This window comes from Synchiropus splendidus, chromosome 12 (genome assembly GCF_027744825.2).
Source record: "Synchiropus splendidus isolate RoL2022-P1 chromosome 12, RoL_Sspl_1.0, whole genome shotgun sequence".
Lineage (NCBI taxonomy): Eukaryota > Metazoa > Chordata > Actinopteri > Syngnathiformes > Callionymidae > Synchiropus > Synchiropus splendidus.
In genome coordinates, this window is record NC_071345.1 from 18,740,258 (window position 1) to 18,753,756 (window position 13,499).

General features: G+C 42.6%; 1 protein-coding gene across 1 annotated transcript; it reads left to right on the forward strand.

Annotated features, from left to right (window-relative positions):
• The first annotated feature begins 511 nt into the window (after positions 1–511).
• Positions 512–3,940, forward strand: LOC128768474 (dynein regulatory complex protein 9-like). Its single transcript, XM_053881381.1, has 5 exons — positions 512–650; positions 734–808; positions 2,276–2,407; positions 2,960–3,049; positions 3,110–3,940. Exons 1-5 carry the CDS (start codon positions 546–548, stop codon positions 3,212–3,214), a joined length of 507 nt encoding a protein of 168 aa, XP_053737356.1. The 5' UTR covers positions 512–545; the 3' UTR covers positions 3,215–3,940.
• The last annotated feature ends 9,559 nt before the right edge of the window (positions 3,941–13,499 follow it).

Here is a 13,499-nt window from a genome sequence, read left to right on the forward strand (position 1 = left end):
CACGGTAAACCTCGCTTGGGCTGTCCTCCAAAACGGAGCACTCGGTCTCTTCATTGTCCTCCGTCACAAGTCAAAGGCTGTTTGGTAAAAGAGGCTGAGTAGCGGAAGACAAGGGAGTTATAGGTCGATCGACGTCTCAGGTCGATGCCAGTGGTGGTTTAACCAATAGCGAAGGCCGGTAGCACATATGGCATAAAACTGCTTTCTTATGAGAATAGTTTGCTAAACTCATGGTAAACTTTGGTTCTGGAACAGGGTTTCCTCCAGGATTATTTTTAAAACGGTGGTGGAGCAGCAGCACCTGCTCCCTTTCCCCCCCAAAAAAACTTCAACCTTTAACGCCTTTAATGACACAGCAATTTTTACAAGGTGAGGAGGTTATCAAACATTTCAAATAAAGACGAGATGAAAAAAAAACATTAAATGGTTGAAAGACCTTTTCATTTGACCTGCCTCATGGTTCATTGAAATGCCTTTGTGTACATCAGGAGATGTGCAAATGCGCCAAAAGACTCAGCAAACAAGTGGATATTCAAGCATTGAAGATGGAGAAGAGGAAGAAGCTGGAGGAGAAACTCCAAGAGCAGCAGCTGAAGAGGACGCAGTTTGAGACGAATAAAGCTGAAAGTGACCTTGAAAAGAAGCGTGAGGTTTTTGAGACACCATTCCGTCACTCTCATTCCCTGACACCACACGCTCCCACCTCCACGGGCTGATGACTGCCTTGTTTCAGCTGCTGAAGGACCAGTTGCAGCAGCAGGCTGAAGTTCATGAAGCAAAGAAGAAATATCTGCATTATCGACATGAGGTCAGTGCAGAGATTTTTTGTGATTCTTGCCACCATCTTTCGTGATGAACTGCACAATATCTTGTTGGTTGTTTTGTCCAACAGTTTGAGCTGGAAACAAACACTTTCAGTCCCCAGTGTTGTGAGTGTGACATGCAGAGCTCAGAGCTCTGAGCTTTGGCTGTGAAAGGTCAGAGGTTGCATCCTCAACCGTTCTTCTGCATGTCATTGCGTGTCACTTTCAACAGGTGCAGGAAACAATGAGTGCTGACCGGCTGGGTGATGGATCTGCAAGTGCACTCTTCCTGATTGTATTCATATACTAGTATACATGTAGAGTAGTGCAGTTTATCTATCTGTATCATTGACAGTCTGTTACTGTCTAGTCTTGCCTTGCCAGGTGACTGAACCAGCATCTCCTCTGCCACAGTGTGCCTCCTGACTGGTTACATTCTCTATAGCAGTGATTCTTAACTATAGGGCCGTGACCGCCCCCTTGAGGGCTGCTAAAAGTGTTTTAGTTTTACACCTTTGGTCTGCGAGACGCTCAGTTTTAATACATGAACCACATACGGTGGCAGTAGTGTGTCGCTGCATTGACTTGACAGCAGCAAATCTGTGATAGTTAACAACTATGGAGAAGTTCTTGAAAAGAAAAAATGATAAAGTGATGCCGCCCCCAACAGTAAAAACTGTTCATGAAAGCACCTGTTGAAGCAGTTTTGAAAATGAATTTTATGATGATGGTGATACTTTCTATTAAACTTCACTAATATCTTTTTTTGGAGTTTAAATAAGATATATTTTTTTTATTTTGTGATATTTTGACATTGTTTTATTGCATTCAGAATTTTATTCTACCCACAAATATATAATATACAATATATTATCCACAAAGGGCTACAGTGGGTGTGTGTTTTTGTTCCAACCAAACAAGCACACATTGGTTAGCCGAAACAAGCAGCACCAGACTCACAGTCTTCCTGGTTGGTGAACTTTGGTTTTCAGCAGGTGGCCTCAGCTGGTTTGAAAATGCATGTGGAGAAATATAGCTGGTCCCCACAGTGCCTGCATAACTGAATGTTTAAAAGTGCGATTATTGTTAAAACAATGCTGTTATCAATAATGATGCTAATATTACTGAAGTATGTCAGATCCTCATGTCGTATGAGACTTTATTGTACGTATTGCACGTGCACTAGATTCATTCTCAAAACTTGAACAGAATGTTCTGTCCTGGTCTGTTTTCATTCAGGAGATGTTGCTGCAGGAGTCTTATGTCTCTGTATATGCTTGCGTTCCTTCCATCTTTTTTCTCACTGAAATGGCTCTAATGTCGTTGTATCACTACAAGATGGAGCGGCCAGTATCCAGTTGATCGGCATGTGGCATTGAAAAACAAAAATGTAATCTGCACATGCAGTATGTGGAAGGGGGGAAACTACAGGGTAAAGTTTGGGAGGTGTTAACGCTGCAGTTGTTGAGCAGGAGCTTCAGCAGCTGCAGCTGGACTGGCAGCAGAGGACGGACATGATGCTGCATGAGGTGGAGCACCAACTCAACGAAGTGAACTGCAAACGGGCCATCACACTGGACAAGCTGGCGGAGCTAAAGAGGACGGTGAGATGCTGCACCACCTCAGTCTAGTTCCAATGATGCATGTTAACACCACACACAATTAGAAGTGAAGCAGCAGTGAATTTCCTTCCTCAAGTCAGCATCAGGACGCCTATTTTTCAAGGCCCACAGAAGGTCATGTGATCAGCGACCAAGGTCTACGTTGGTCAGTGCTCATCCTCACTGTCAGTCAGTCCATCTCCATAGCAAGCAAGAGGAGCGCTGATGTAGACCTGCTCTCATCCTGTAGCCATCGAATATATCATTCAGTTGCATTCAGATCAAACCTCATTTCTACCTCTGAAGAAGGCAGCCAGAAGAAGAGTGTCAGTCTTTATCACCATTTAGAGCCTGCAGCCGCCTGGTCTCAGACGTTTATTACCCTGCCACCTCACCTTTGTTCACCAGTCTGCCTGAAGAGATGCAATGTCCTGTATTAGTCCCACATTTGTCCAGTTCTTCGCCAGCTGCCCTCTTTACCCACATGTTTGGGCTCAGTGACTCCCCGCAGATGTTTTCAAATGAGGTACACGATGAGCACTGCTGTGTTCTCAGTTCAGGGAGATGGAAGAGGTGGTGCTGGAAGACAGAAAGGAGCAGGAGAAGCTGCGCCGCCAGCAGGAAGAGAACATGGCTGCCACCAAGGTAAGTGGCGGCGACAACAACCTGTTTGAATTGTTCCCTTTTAACCAGGAATCGTTTCAGATCCAGGCATGGTGGAGAGGTGTCATGTCCCGCAGAGGCTTGGGCAAAAAGGCAGACAAAAAGAAGGGCAAGAAAAAGGGAGAAGGGAAGAAGAAGAAGAAATAGACACACTCCTTGATATGTGAAGATCAGACGTGTGAATTCCACTGCTGCATGTGGCTTTTCTCCCTGCATATGTGTGAGACGCACAAACAAAGAATGGCACATGACACATGAGTTGGATTGATTTGTATTTTAAAATGTTGGACAATAATTCAAGCATGACAATGCAAACACATATGTTAAAACATCCATCCATTCTTCCTTCCTCTTGAATTGTTTTTTTGAAAGATATTTTAATACATGCTATAGAAGTGCTTAACATCCTCAGTAAATGCTGATGATCAGTGAAATCTTTTCTGTTAGTTTCGAAAACTGGAGACAAACTACGCAACAAGACCAACAACAAATCAGAATCAACCTTGTCGTCTTAACACCTGACCTCTGAATGGACAAGGAGACAACTTACATATTAAAAACATATACGTATACAAAACATATTCAGGCGTCTGTAGCTTGACACTGGATGTTTGTGTCCAACTTACAAGTCAAACATGTACAACACATGAGCAATAAACCAAAGGGGGGATGCAGTCACCCTTGGTCTGTATAGTTTGAACCACACATTTGACACCCACAGTTAAGAAGCACACGGGCGCAAGGACTTGTTTCCATGCTTGGAATGACACTCTTGTTTCCTACGTTAGCCTGACTCAGAGCCAGTTCTCATCAGATGCTGCTTCACATTTCACTCACCCCTCAGTGTCAGACACTGCAGTGCAGTGATGAACCACAGCCGTGACATAAAACAGAAAACAAGAGAGGATGCACTACTGTTGGAACTTTGGTACTACAGGTGCACCCTGTAGCAACATGACTTAACATGCCTTAGAGACATTTATAACACTTGAGCCCAGACATACTGTGCATACACTGACGCAGTATTGAGCTAATATAAAACCATGTTTCTTTATAATATATGCATATATTATGATTATTATTATTATTATTAATTGTATTTAGTTTAACAAACACATATTTCAAACCGTCACACTCACAATTCACCGCATACTGGAGGTGAGGCTCATGACTAAACACTAGCAATGTTTATATATGCAATATATAATATAATATATATATGTATGTTTATACATGTTTATATATACAATACATTGCCGAAAAAAAAACCCCATATATATATATATATATTTTCCTCTGGCTTAAATAAATTGTGATGAAAAAGAAATGCACTTGTGACTTAAGTTTAGTTTTGCTCTTGGTGCAAACCCAACATCATGACGTTGTGATCCCCAAACATGGCGTTGTGTAATATTGAGTCTGTGATGTGGATGCACCGACATTCCCCTGGGTGGAAGGACGTAAAGAAATGTGTTATTGTTGTGGATGAACACTCATCACTTTACAAGGTCAGCATTACAAATCCCATGTTTTATTCAGTGACATGAAAGCACGTTGCTCACCGTTGATCAGCAGCTCAGGCTGCATCTGCAGAAGGTCTGGTGCCGCCTGTGGACCGTCTTGGTTTGTAAAGCTGCAGTTGTTGAGGGTGGAGTTGCTGATGGTGATGAAGGTCACCACTGAGGGTTTTGGTGGTTGTGCTGCTGAATTTGAAGCGGTCAGTCAGTTCACCACTCATTAATGTTGGACCTCTCCGCATCTCTATACTCGTGCCAATAAATGCATGGATGAGGTCATCAACTGAGACACATTAGGAACTATGTGTTAGTAGAACCTAAGAACCTCGCATGTATAGCTTGGTTCAAACGTCACGCTGCCACAAAGACTCTTAAGTGGGATGGAAAGTCTAAGTAATGCTTCTGAAAGAGTGTTGTACCTTGAATGCAAACAGAGTCCTCCACAAGGTCACTGGCTGATGGGTGGCAGGATAAACAGTTGATCATACAGAGGACATTCTGTGCCCTACGCCTCATCCACTGCAGTCCTCTCTCCACCTGGGCTGCTACGTGAGTCCTCACCTGCAAAGAGGAGTTGTGGAGCGTCACCTTTCTAGCTGTCTAGTAGGGATGGCCGATATGGACAAAAAAAATTATCACGATAAATGTTGTCTTTTCTGTGATAATGATAATTATCACTATAAATCCATTTTCATTCTATTCCATGTATTGTACACACTACAGTCTCTTTTGAAACTGCTTTATGGCGGAACCTATTAGTGGAGTTTGTCTCCAACGTCATTATTTGTTGATGTTTAAATATAATAGTTAACTAAGTGTAGAGACGAGAAATTCAATGTTTCACATCTCTGATGGAACCTGCTCGTGTCTGACTGCTCTGCCAGTTTTATTTATGGGTTAAATTGAGCCGTGTGTCTGCTGTATCTCCTGTCTCTTAACAGTTGACTTGAACTATGGACCAGACTGGACACATTTCTTTGATGCTATTGAAGAAATATTAGAAATCATGTGAAGAAATTATCATTTAGTCATATTCTCCAAATCATTATACAAACAAATACACTCGGTCCTTTGTCTTGTGTGATCATTCACAATTCTCTCACCTAAAATGGTTGTTTTCCATTGCCTTATTGAAGATTTCACTAATACTTGATTAGTGCTTTAGAATTTGTTGATGGTGCCTAACTGACGCTGGGTAAGGTCATTTTCAGAATAAAGGTACTTTGAAAATGACCTTATGCATCATTATTGATATTACAACATTATGCTTTTCCAATTTTACTTTGTTGTGAGTTTCACGACTGAAGAGGGGAAGTAATATCTTATGGATCCTTCAACAGTCATTTCTGTCAGCCAAAATGCCTCAAGCCACCCTGATTCTGATTGTGAAAGCTCATAACGATTTTATTTCATACGCACATGGCCTCCTTTTTTTTTAATTGGTGCTATATTCTGTATGTACATGTGCATGTATATATGTATCTGACATGCAGTTATAAGAGAACAAAATCAGTCTGCTAATTTGTTAATCCACTTAACATCAATGCTGTTCAATGCTGAACATTGCGCATTTTATGAAGAATGACATCATGAAAAGTACACGATAGAATTCCATGAAACTTCCTGTGTGTCTTCATCGTGTCCTCTACTGTGAGTCCATATGGGTGTTGTGTATGGGATTAATGGACGCCATGCTGAGACTGAACATTAGGTGGCGTCTGTATTGTTTGAGTATTGTATGTGCTCTATCTGTATAAAAAAGAAGACCGAAGAAGAGTGACACAAACAACAGTCGTGGTGTCACGATAATGGGACGTGTGTTTCCATAAGGATTCAGTGGCGAGATATATAACAATGGGTTTGACTGCAACCGAACTCTTCGCCACAGGACGGAATTGTACTTTAAAATCCATTTTAGTGGCTTTATTTTGAAGTTGTCCGCGAGGACACTGCTGGAGACGGATTTACCTTAACTACCAGCATATACGCGCAAGATTATATAGATGACTTGGATTTCTGGCACCCGGCTGGATGCGGGCTTGACCGCGGTCCAGCGCAGCGGGAGACCTGCCTGTATTGATGTGAACCAAGGCAGACGACCGCGTCAGAGAACCTAAGAGGACCACTCTATCTAATAGAATAAACACGGATCCAGAGACTCAGATGGTGAACCAAAGTCCACCACAGTCTCCACAACTGTCACACGCCGGTGTCGGCTGTCAAACGCCACGGGGCTGGAGGTCTCCTCATGTTCATGTGTGTGAGTCCAATGCAACGATGTTTATCGATTTCATCGTCGAATACAGAATTATCATCGTGGAGGTAGTTTTTGCGGGTGCAGACACATTCACCCTGACTGCAAAGGTTTAGCTCAGGAGAGGCCAGTGACTCCGTTGCGTTCACAATAATGACCACAAGGAGGCACTATTAGGTAAGTTATTGCAACAGGTGAATTGTTACGCTAGCAAAGTTAATAAAGGACGTTATCATCGTACGTTTGCTTCTTCTTTGAACTCATCCACATAACACACACCAAGTCTTTCTCCTAGTCAGACTTGGCTTTAAACAATCCATTTCCCGCGGATAATGAAAACCAGTGTCATGACTGAGTTAGGACCAATGCTTGGGGAATCCACAGACTTCGCTGTTGTGCTCTAGTTCCTACCCCTGCCAGCATCGCCCCTGTACTTTCTTTTGATGGTATTTGAACTACTACTACTAAACTGCTTGATGTCATGGTGGAGTAGCGTAACACACTTAATAATACCACTTCATTTGAGCGTCACATGGCGGGAGCTCATTTTGACAACAGTGGCCAGACAGAATTTGTCATGTGTAAACTACTTGATACTTTCAGTGACAGAACACAATAAAATGTTGAATTCCTTGGAACTATAAAGAAATATAGATGCCATGTATGAGAGACAAACTTGTGGTTTAAATGACGGGGTGCAAGTTCACCTTTTATTTTCACTGTCTCTGTTCTTCACCAATGAGCAATAGCAATAATAGTTCATGTCACTTCGCTTCATAACCATAATTTAGCGGGTTAAACGATGCATATGTAGGTAACCTTCGGATTGGACAAAGACGAAGTTGGCCTGAAGGGGACACGGATCAAGGGAAAGATCAAGATCCCCTTAGTCAAGATCTGGATAGTTCCAAAAACTCGCTCCGCGCGGGACGCGGAAGGTAATCGCGGGTTGCTGTGTGTGAACCGGCTTGATGAAGTGAAAAAATGTCACTGCAGCTAATCGTACAGTTCTAAATAAAGGAATGGTAGGACTGAGTTCCGTGAAAAAACATATGAATTAAGATCTTACCGTGTCGACGCGTGATTTCTCAGCCATTCTGCCGGCCGTTGTGAAGAACTCAGTGATGAGGCATTCAAATACACTCGGAATGTCTGAATTCCCCAGTCGGCAAACCTGTAGGAATCCTCTGTAGCAACCCAAAACGATGTGAAATGAACATCATTAACATCAAATTATAGTAGCGCAACTGTACCTTAGTTTCTTATTGATTTGATTATAAGCTGTGTGCAACAAGGTCGTTCTACTCTCCGATTTTGCAAGCTTCCTTGAATGCCACACAGAGCAAGCGCTCAGGTTTGGTATACAAGTAATCACGTGTGTTGCGTCAAACCGCATCCAATGTCTCACTAGAGTCACCGACGCTGACTCTAGTGAGGGAGCAACAGGGACAACAATGGTCACGGTCAAACATCAAAACGTTAGGAGCAGTGAAACCATGTAATAACATTTTGACAAGATTAATTCAATGCCAACCAGACAAAAGGACGAAACCAAACTATAGCTAGGACTCACAGCTGGCTGCAGGAGGAACTTAACTTAACTTACCTTAATATCTCTCTCTATATATATGCAGATGATGTCATGTTATTCATGTCAAATTTAAATAAATCAATATGAGCTGCACTGCAATGCATGAAATCATTTGGAGAAATATCAAGCAAAATCATCAATACTCTCACATAATACAAATGATTGCCAGAACTCCACACCAGAAATGTCACATTTTAAATTTACATATCTGGGTTTTCAGAGCCTACACTTGAACAAATTCTTGCAGCAACTTATAACCTCGCTAAAGTGAAACTAAGGAATCAATAGCCAAATGGATGCAACTCCTTCTGTCAGGTAGAATTGATATTCTTAAAATGATGATTATACCAACATATTTATATTTATTTCAGAATATCCTCATGATACCATACTGGGATTAGTTCTCCAAAATGAAAAAGCTTTTTTTTGGGATTCATCTCGAGCAATAGGAAGGCAAGTTTGAGCTCTGCTGTAATGTATCTTTTGACAGAGGAGGTTTAAAATTACCAAACCTATTACAGCGGTACCTTGGTTCTTGACCACAATCCGTTCCAGAAGCGATTTGGTCGAAATCTGAATTTTCCCATTAAAATGAATGGAAAAAGAAATAATGCGTTCCAAGCCTTAAAACAGGCTTTTGTAGGAGTGATTGTAGAGTGTCTGCTGCAGGTGCGCTGTTCGTCTATGTGTGTGGCTGCTGCATGTGGGAGGGGTTGCCGAGTGAGTGACGTCTCTCCAGAAGTGAAGAGGTGCCCGGTGCGTGTCCAGCTCTGAATGTGCGCTTCTGTGACAAAGTCATAAACCAAGTAACGCTCTGTCCCAGACTCGCCTCATTCCTGTCCCAGCTCCAGCCCACAACAGGACATCAACCCCTGGAGGTGTGGAGAGCGAGCACCTCCCCTGTGACACTCTACCACGGTCCAGTGTGGAGACAGGAAAGGTTTTACACCTCAGTCAGTAAATGTAGCTAACGGGACACGTCTGCATACAGAGGCTGTGTTATACACAATAACAAAGTGCGTCGCGGGTCAGCTGATCGACCCGCGCAGGTTATATTTTTCCAGCATTTTTGGGGGGCGTTTGAGTTCTGGATTTTCGTTCGAAAGCCGAGGTACCACTGTATATGTATTATGGGGCTACACAACTCCGATCCTTAATGTTTCATTTTTCATCCAACAAAGTTCCTCAATGGGTTGCAATGGAATCATATGGCTTGGATAACCTCTCCCTTTATATATGCATTCAGAAACAAAGAAACGTCTGAGGAAAACATCTAATCCAACCAGATCACAAACCAAAACGGCAGCCTGCAAAGAAAAATGATTTATCAATGGTTGAATGGGAAACAATTTGCGCTGAGGTCCACACCAACATTATTACCAGGCTCAGACTCATTCAGTACAACATGGGGACATGTGTGACCCCGGTCGACCAACATGGATATAATAAAAATATTCCAAATACCTGCACAAAATGTGGAACTGAAAAAGGAATGCTCTTTCATTTAATGTGGCAACGTCAATATCTATATAAGTTTTTGGTTGGAGACAAAAGCACATATAGCAAAGATTCATGGGTAAAATATACCACTAAACCCCAAATATGTTTATTAGGATTGTTCCTGGACAATCATAGAAATGTTAGAGATGAATGCATATTTAGTGATATTTGCTTCTTGTTGTTAAGTAATGGACAGCTGGAAGAGGTATCGATCGGCGATTGTGGATACTTTTTCAGGATGGCCTGAGTTGTATCAGTGTGTGGAGGAGGAGAAGAATTGACACACATTTTACAGCCAAACCTTTGGAAAAATGTGAGCAGCTACTGGCGCTGACTCATAAATTTGGTTCAGTTTATCATCCACAACAATCCCAGGCTTATGTTGAATGTATGAAGAGGTCCCTGAAAGGGAAGGTGGCAAGAGAGAGGGTTCACACCTTTTGAACTCTTGACCCGTCGTCTGATGTCTGGTCCAGAGTTGTCACTGATCCAGCGATCATAACCTCAAGGTTAAACCTCAACCTGCCAGCCCTATTTTAATTTTTTGTGCCGACGACAGGAAAACAGAGATGAAAGCAGATGGATTGGACGAGAACCATCGACCGTCTTTGTGACGGTGTTACAGCTGAAGTCACACTGTTGTAACGCTGGTGAGACGGGCCACATGCTTCCAACAACACATGCCTTAAAAACTCACCATCGGGAAGGACCACTCTTCTTGACACTTGCCTCCTACAACACTGCAGCATTTTCTGTGACACTTTAAAACCTAGGTCGTTCAGTTTATGAAGCGTTGTTTCACTCATCACTGCTTTCTGCTGTAGTGAGTGTTCCAGGAGACGATGAGAGACAACCGGAGGAAGAAAACACTGCTCTCCTTTCAGCCACTGCTGAGGGGCTGAAAGGAGTCACTATGGGCTGTTTTGCTAGCTTGTAAGTCACAAAAAGCTGACACTCGCAATTCACCACACATCAATAGTTAGGAGTAGATTCAAGACAAACTCAAATAGTGATGATAAGAATTCATCATTTTTATTAACATGGTTTGTCTAACAATTGAACACTTACAAATAAAGCATGGTATGGCAGTAGCAATCCACGTCATCTATATCTATCTATATATATATATGTATATATATATATACACATTTAAAATCCCATATATAATATGGGATTTTAAATAAAATCCCATATTAGGGGTAGGATTTTATTATTTATTTTATTTTGCTTCAGTTTGACAATAGCACAATAAATCATGATGGTGGCTATATTCAAGTGTTTATATCACCTTATTTAAACTAAAGCTCTTTTAATATCTTGAAAATATTTGTATAAGAATTTCAATTTTATATGAATTTCGAATACATTCAGAGTAGTAGTGAAAAACATCACTAGCTTTTGTTCAGGGATTCCTGCATGTTTGTTGTTGTTGTTATCATCCTAGCTGCCACGTGTCTTGCGCATCAGTGTAATCAGTGGACCAGGAACCCCTGCACTTACAAAGGTTCTGTGTTGTCTGGAGAGCAAACTGTTAAATAATATATATATATATAAATATATATATATATATAGTCTCATTATTATCCCCTGTAGTGAGGCTGCTGTGTCCCGGTGAGCGTGCAATAGAGGTAGAGTATTTGGTGCTGGTCCAAAGCAGGGAGAGTGCAGAGATCGTGTGTGAGTCAGTCAGTGGAGTCTTCAACATCCTGACTGCCTGATGGAGTCAGAGGGGCGGGCAAAGTCGCCTGCAGTGCTGGTGGTGAAGGGGCAGAGGGGACGAATGGTCTAGCGAGTCCTGAGTTGGTTTTGTACCCCCCTCATGACGTTGTGATCTCCAAACATGGCGTAGTGCAATTCAGAGTGTGTGATGTGGACGCTCCGACTCCGACCTGGGTGGAAGGAAGCAGAGTCGATGATGATTATCTCACGTAATTTTTACGTTGCAGCAAACAAGATATCAACAAAAACCTGCTTTATGCAGTGACATGAAAGCACGTTGCTCACCGTTGATCAGCAGCTCAGGCTGCATCTGCAGAAGGTCTGGTGCCGCCTGTGGACCGTCTTGGTTTGTAAAGCTGCAGTTGTTGAGGGTGGAGTTGCTGATGGCGATGATGGTCACCACTAAGGGTTTTGGTGGTTGTGCTGCAGATTTTGAAGAAGAAGCGTGAGATACAATATTTCTGTCCGATAAAAGCATGTAATTTATCAGTGACGAAAGACCAAATATGTTTTCCTGAGAGCATCAGTCAGTTCACTACTCAATGTTGGGTCCTAATTTCTAAACATGTGTCTGTGTGTTTATGCATATGGATCCTAGTGAGTCGCAATTTTGGTGAAAACCCCACCAAGTGGGGTCCTTATGTCTTTGAGGGACCCTGTTGCCAGACCCCACAAGGTTAACCTCAATTTGAGGGTGAAGACTTCAAAACAAACAAAGCATTTTGGCAATGAGCGGTCCCCACAAAGCGCAACAAATCTGTGTGCGTGCATTGCTCCTCACATGTACAGCTGCACGGTTCGTATATTGTGCAGCCACACACACACGTTGAATGAATAAATGTTTATTTCAATCCCTGTCTTGATACATTGCAATCGTGGTTAAATTACATTTACCGTAATTCCCACACCATAGAGTGCACCGGTATATTAGCCGCACCCACCAAATTTAAGAAGGAAAATAGATCTGGTTCATACATAAGCCGCACCGGTCTGTAAGCCGCAGGTTCAGTGGTGCTGTCTGAGCTGTGGGCAGGTCAGTGGTGCACCAGCTTAAAAACGCTTTTCAACACTAGTTTTAAAAACGGGGTCCAGCATCGAGAGTGAGGAAATAGTGGAAACAAGATGCATAATACGGAGCGTCTTGATTGATTCACGCTGCTCTCACAACAGATGTAAAAATCCATATATTAACCACACTGCTGTATAAGCCGCAGGACTCAGATCGCAAGTAGTGGCTAATAGTCTGTAAACCATATATCACGCGCTTCATTGATGCTATTTAATTGATACACTGCGTACAACTCAAGTCAATATTTCTACTTTCGTGATGCAGAGGCTGAAAAGAAACTTAATTGATGCTTCAGAGAGTGTCATGAGTGTTGTACCTCGAATGCAAACATAGTCTTCCACAAGGCCACTGGCTGATGGGTGGCAGGATAAACGGTTGATCATACAGAGGACCTTCTGTGCCCTACGCCTCATCCACTGCAGTCCTCTCTCCACCTGGGCTGCTACGTGAGTCCTCACCTGCAAAGAAGAGTTGTGGAGCGTCACCTTTCTAGCTGTCTACCATTCTCTACTCATCTGGATGTGGACAGGATGCAAACACATTCACCCTGACTGCAACGGTTTAGCTCAGGAGAGGTCAGTCAGGTCAGTCACTCCCAAGTCTTTCTCCTAGTCAGACTTGGCTTTAACCAATCCATTTTCCGCGGATAATGAAAACCAGTGTCATGACTGAGTTAGGACCAATGCTTGGGGAATCCACAGATGCCAACCGCTGTTGTGCTCTAGTTCCTACCCCTGCCAGCATCGCCCCTGTACTTTTGATGGACAGCAGGAAACTACTTG

Coding starts and splice junctions, on each gene's coding strand:
- LOC128768474 (XM_053881381.1), top strand. CDS start 546: ATGGAGAAGAGGAAGAAGCTGGAGGAGAAACTCCAAGAGCAGCAGCTG. Junction 651..733: donor ACCTTGAAAAGAAGCGTGAG/GTTTTTGAGACA, acceptor GCCTTGTTTCAG/CTGCTGAAGGACCAGTTGCA. Junction 3,050..3,109: donor AGAACATGGCTGCCACCAAG/GTAAGTGGCGGC, acceptor GAATCGTTTCAG/ATCCAGGCATGGTGGAGAGG.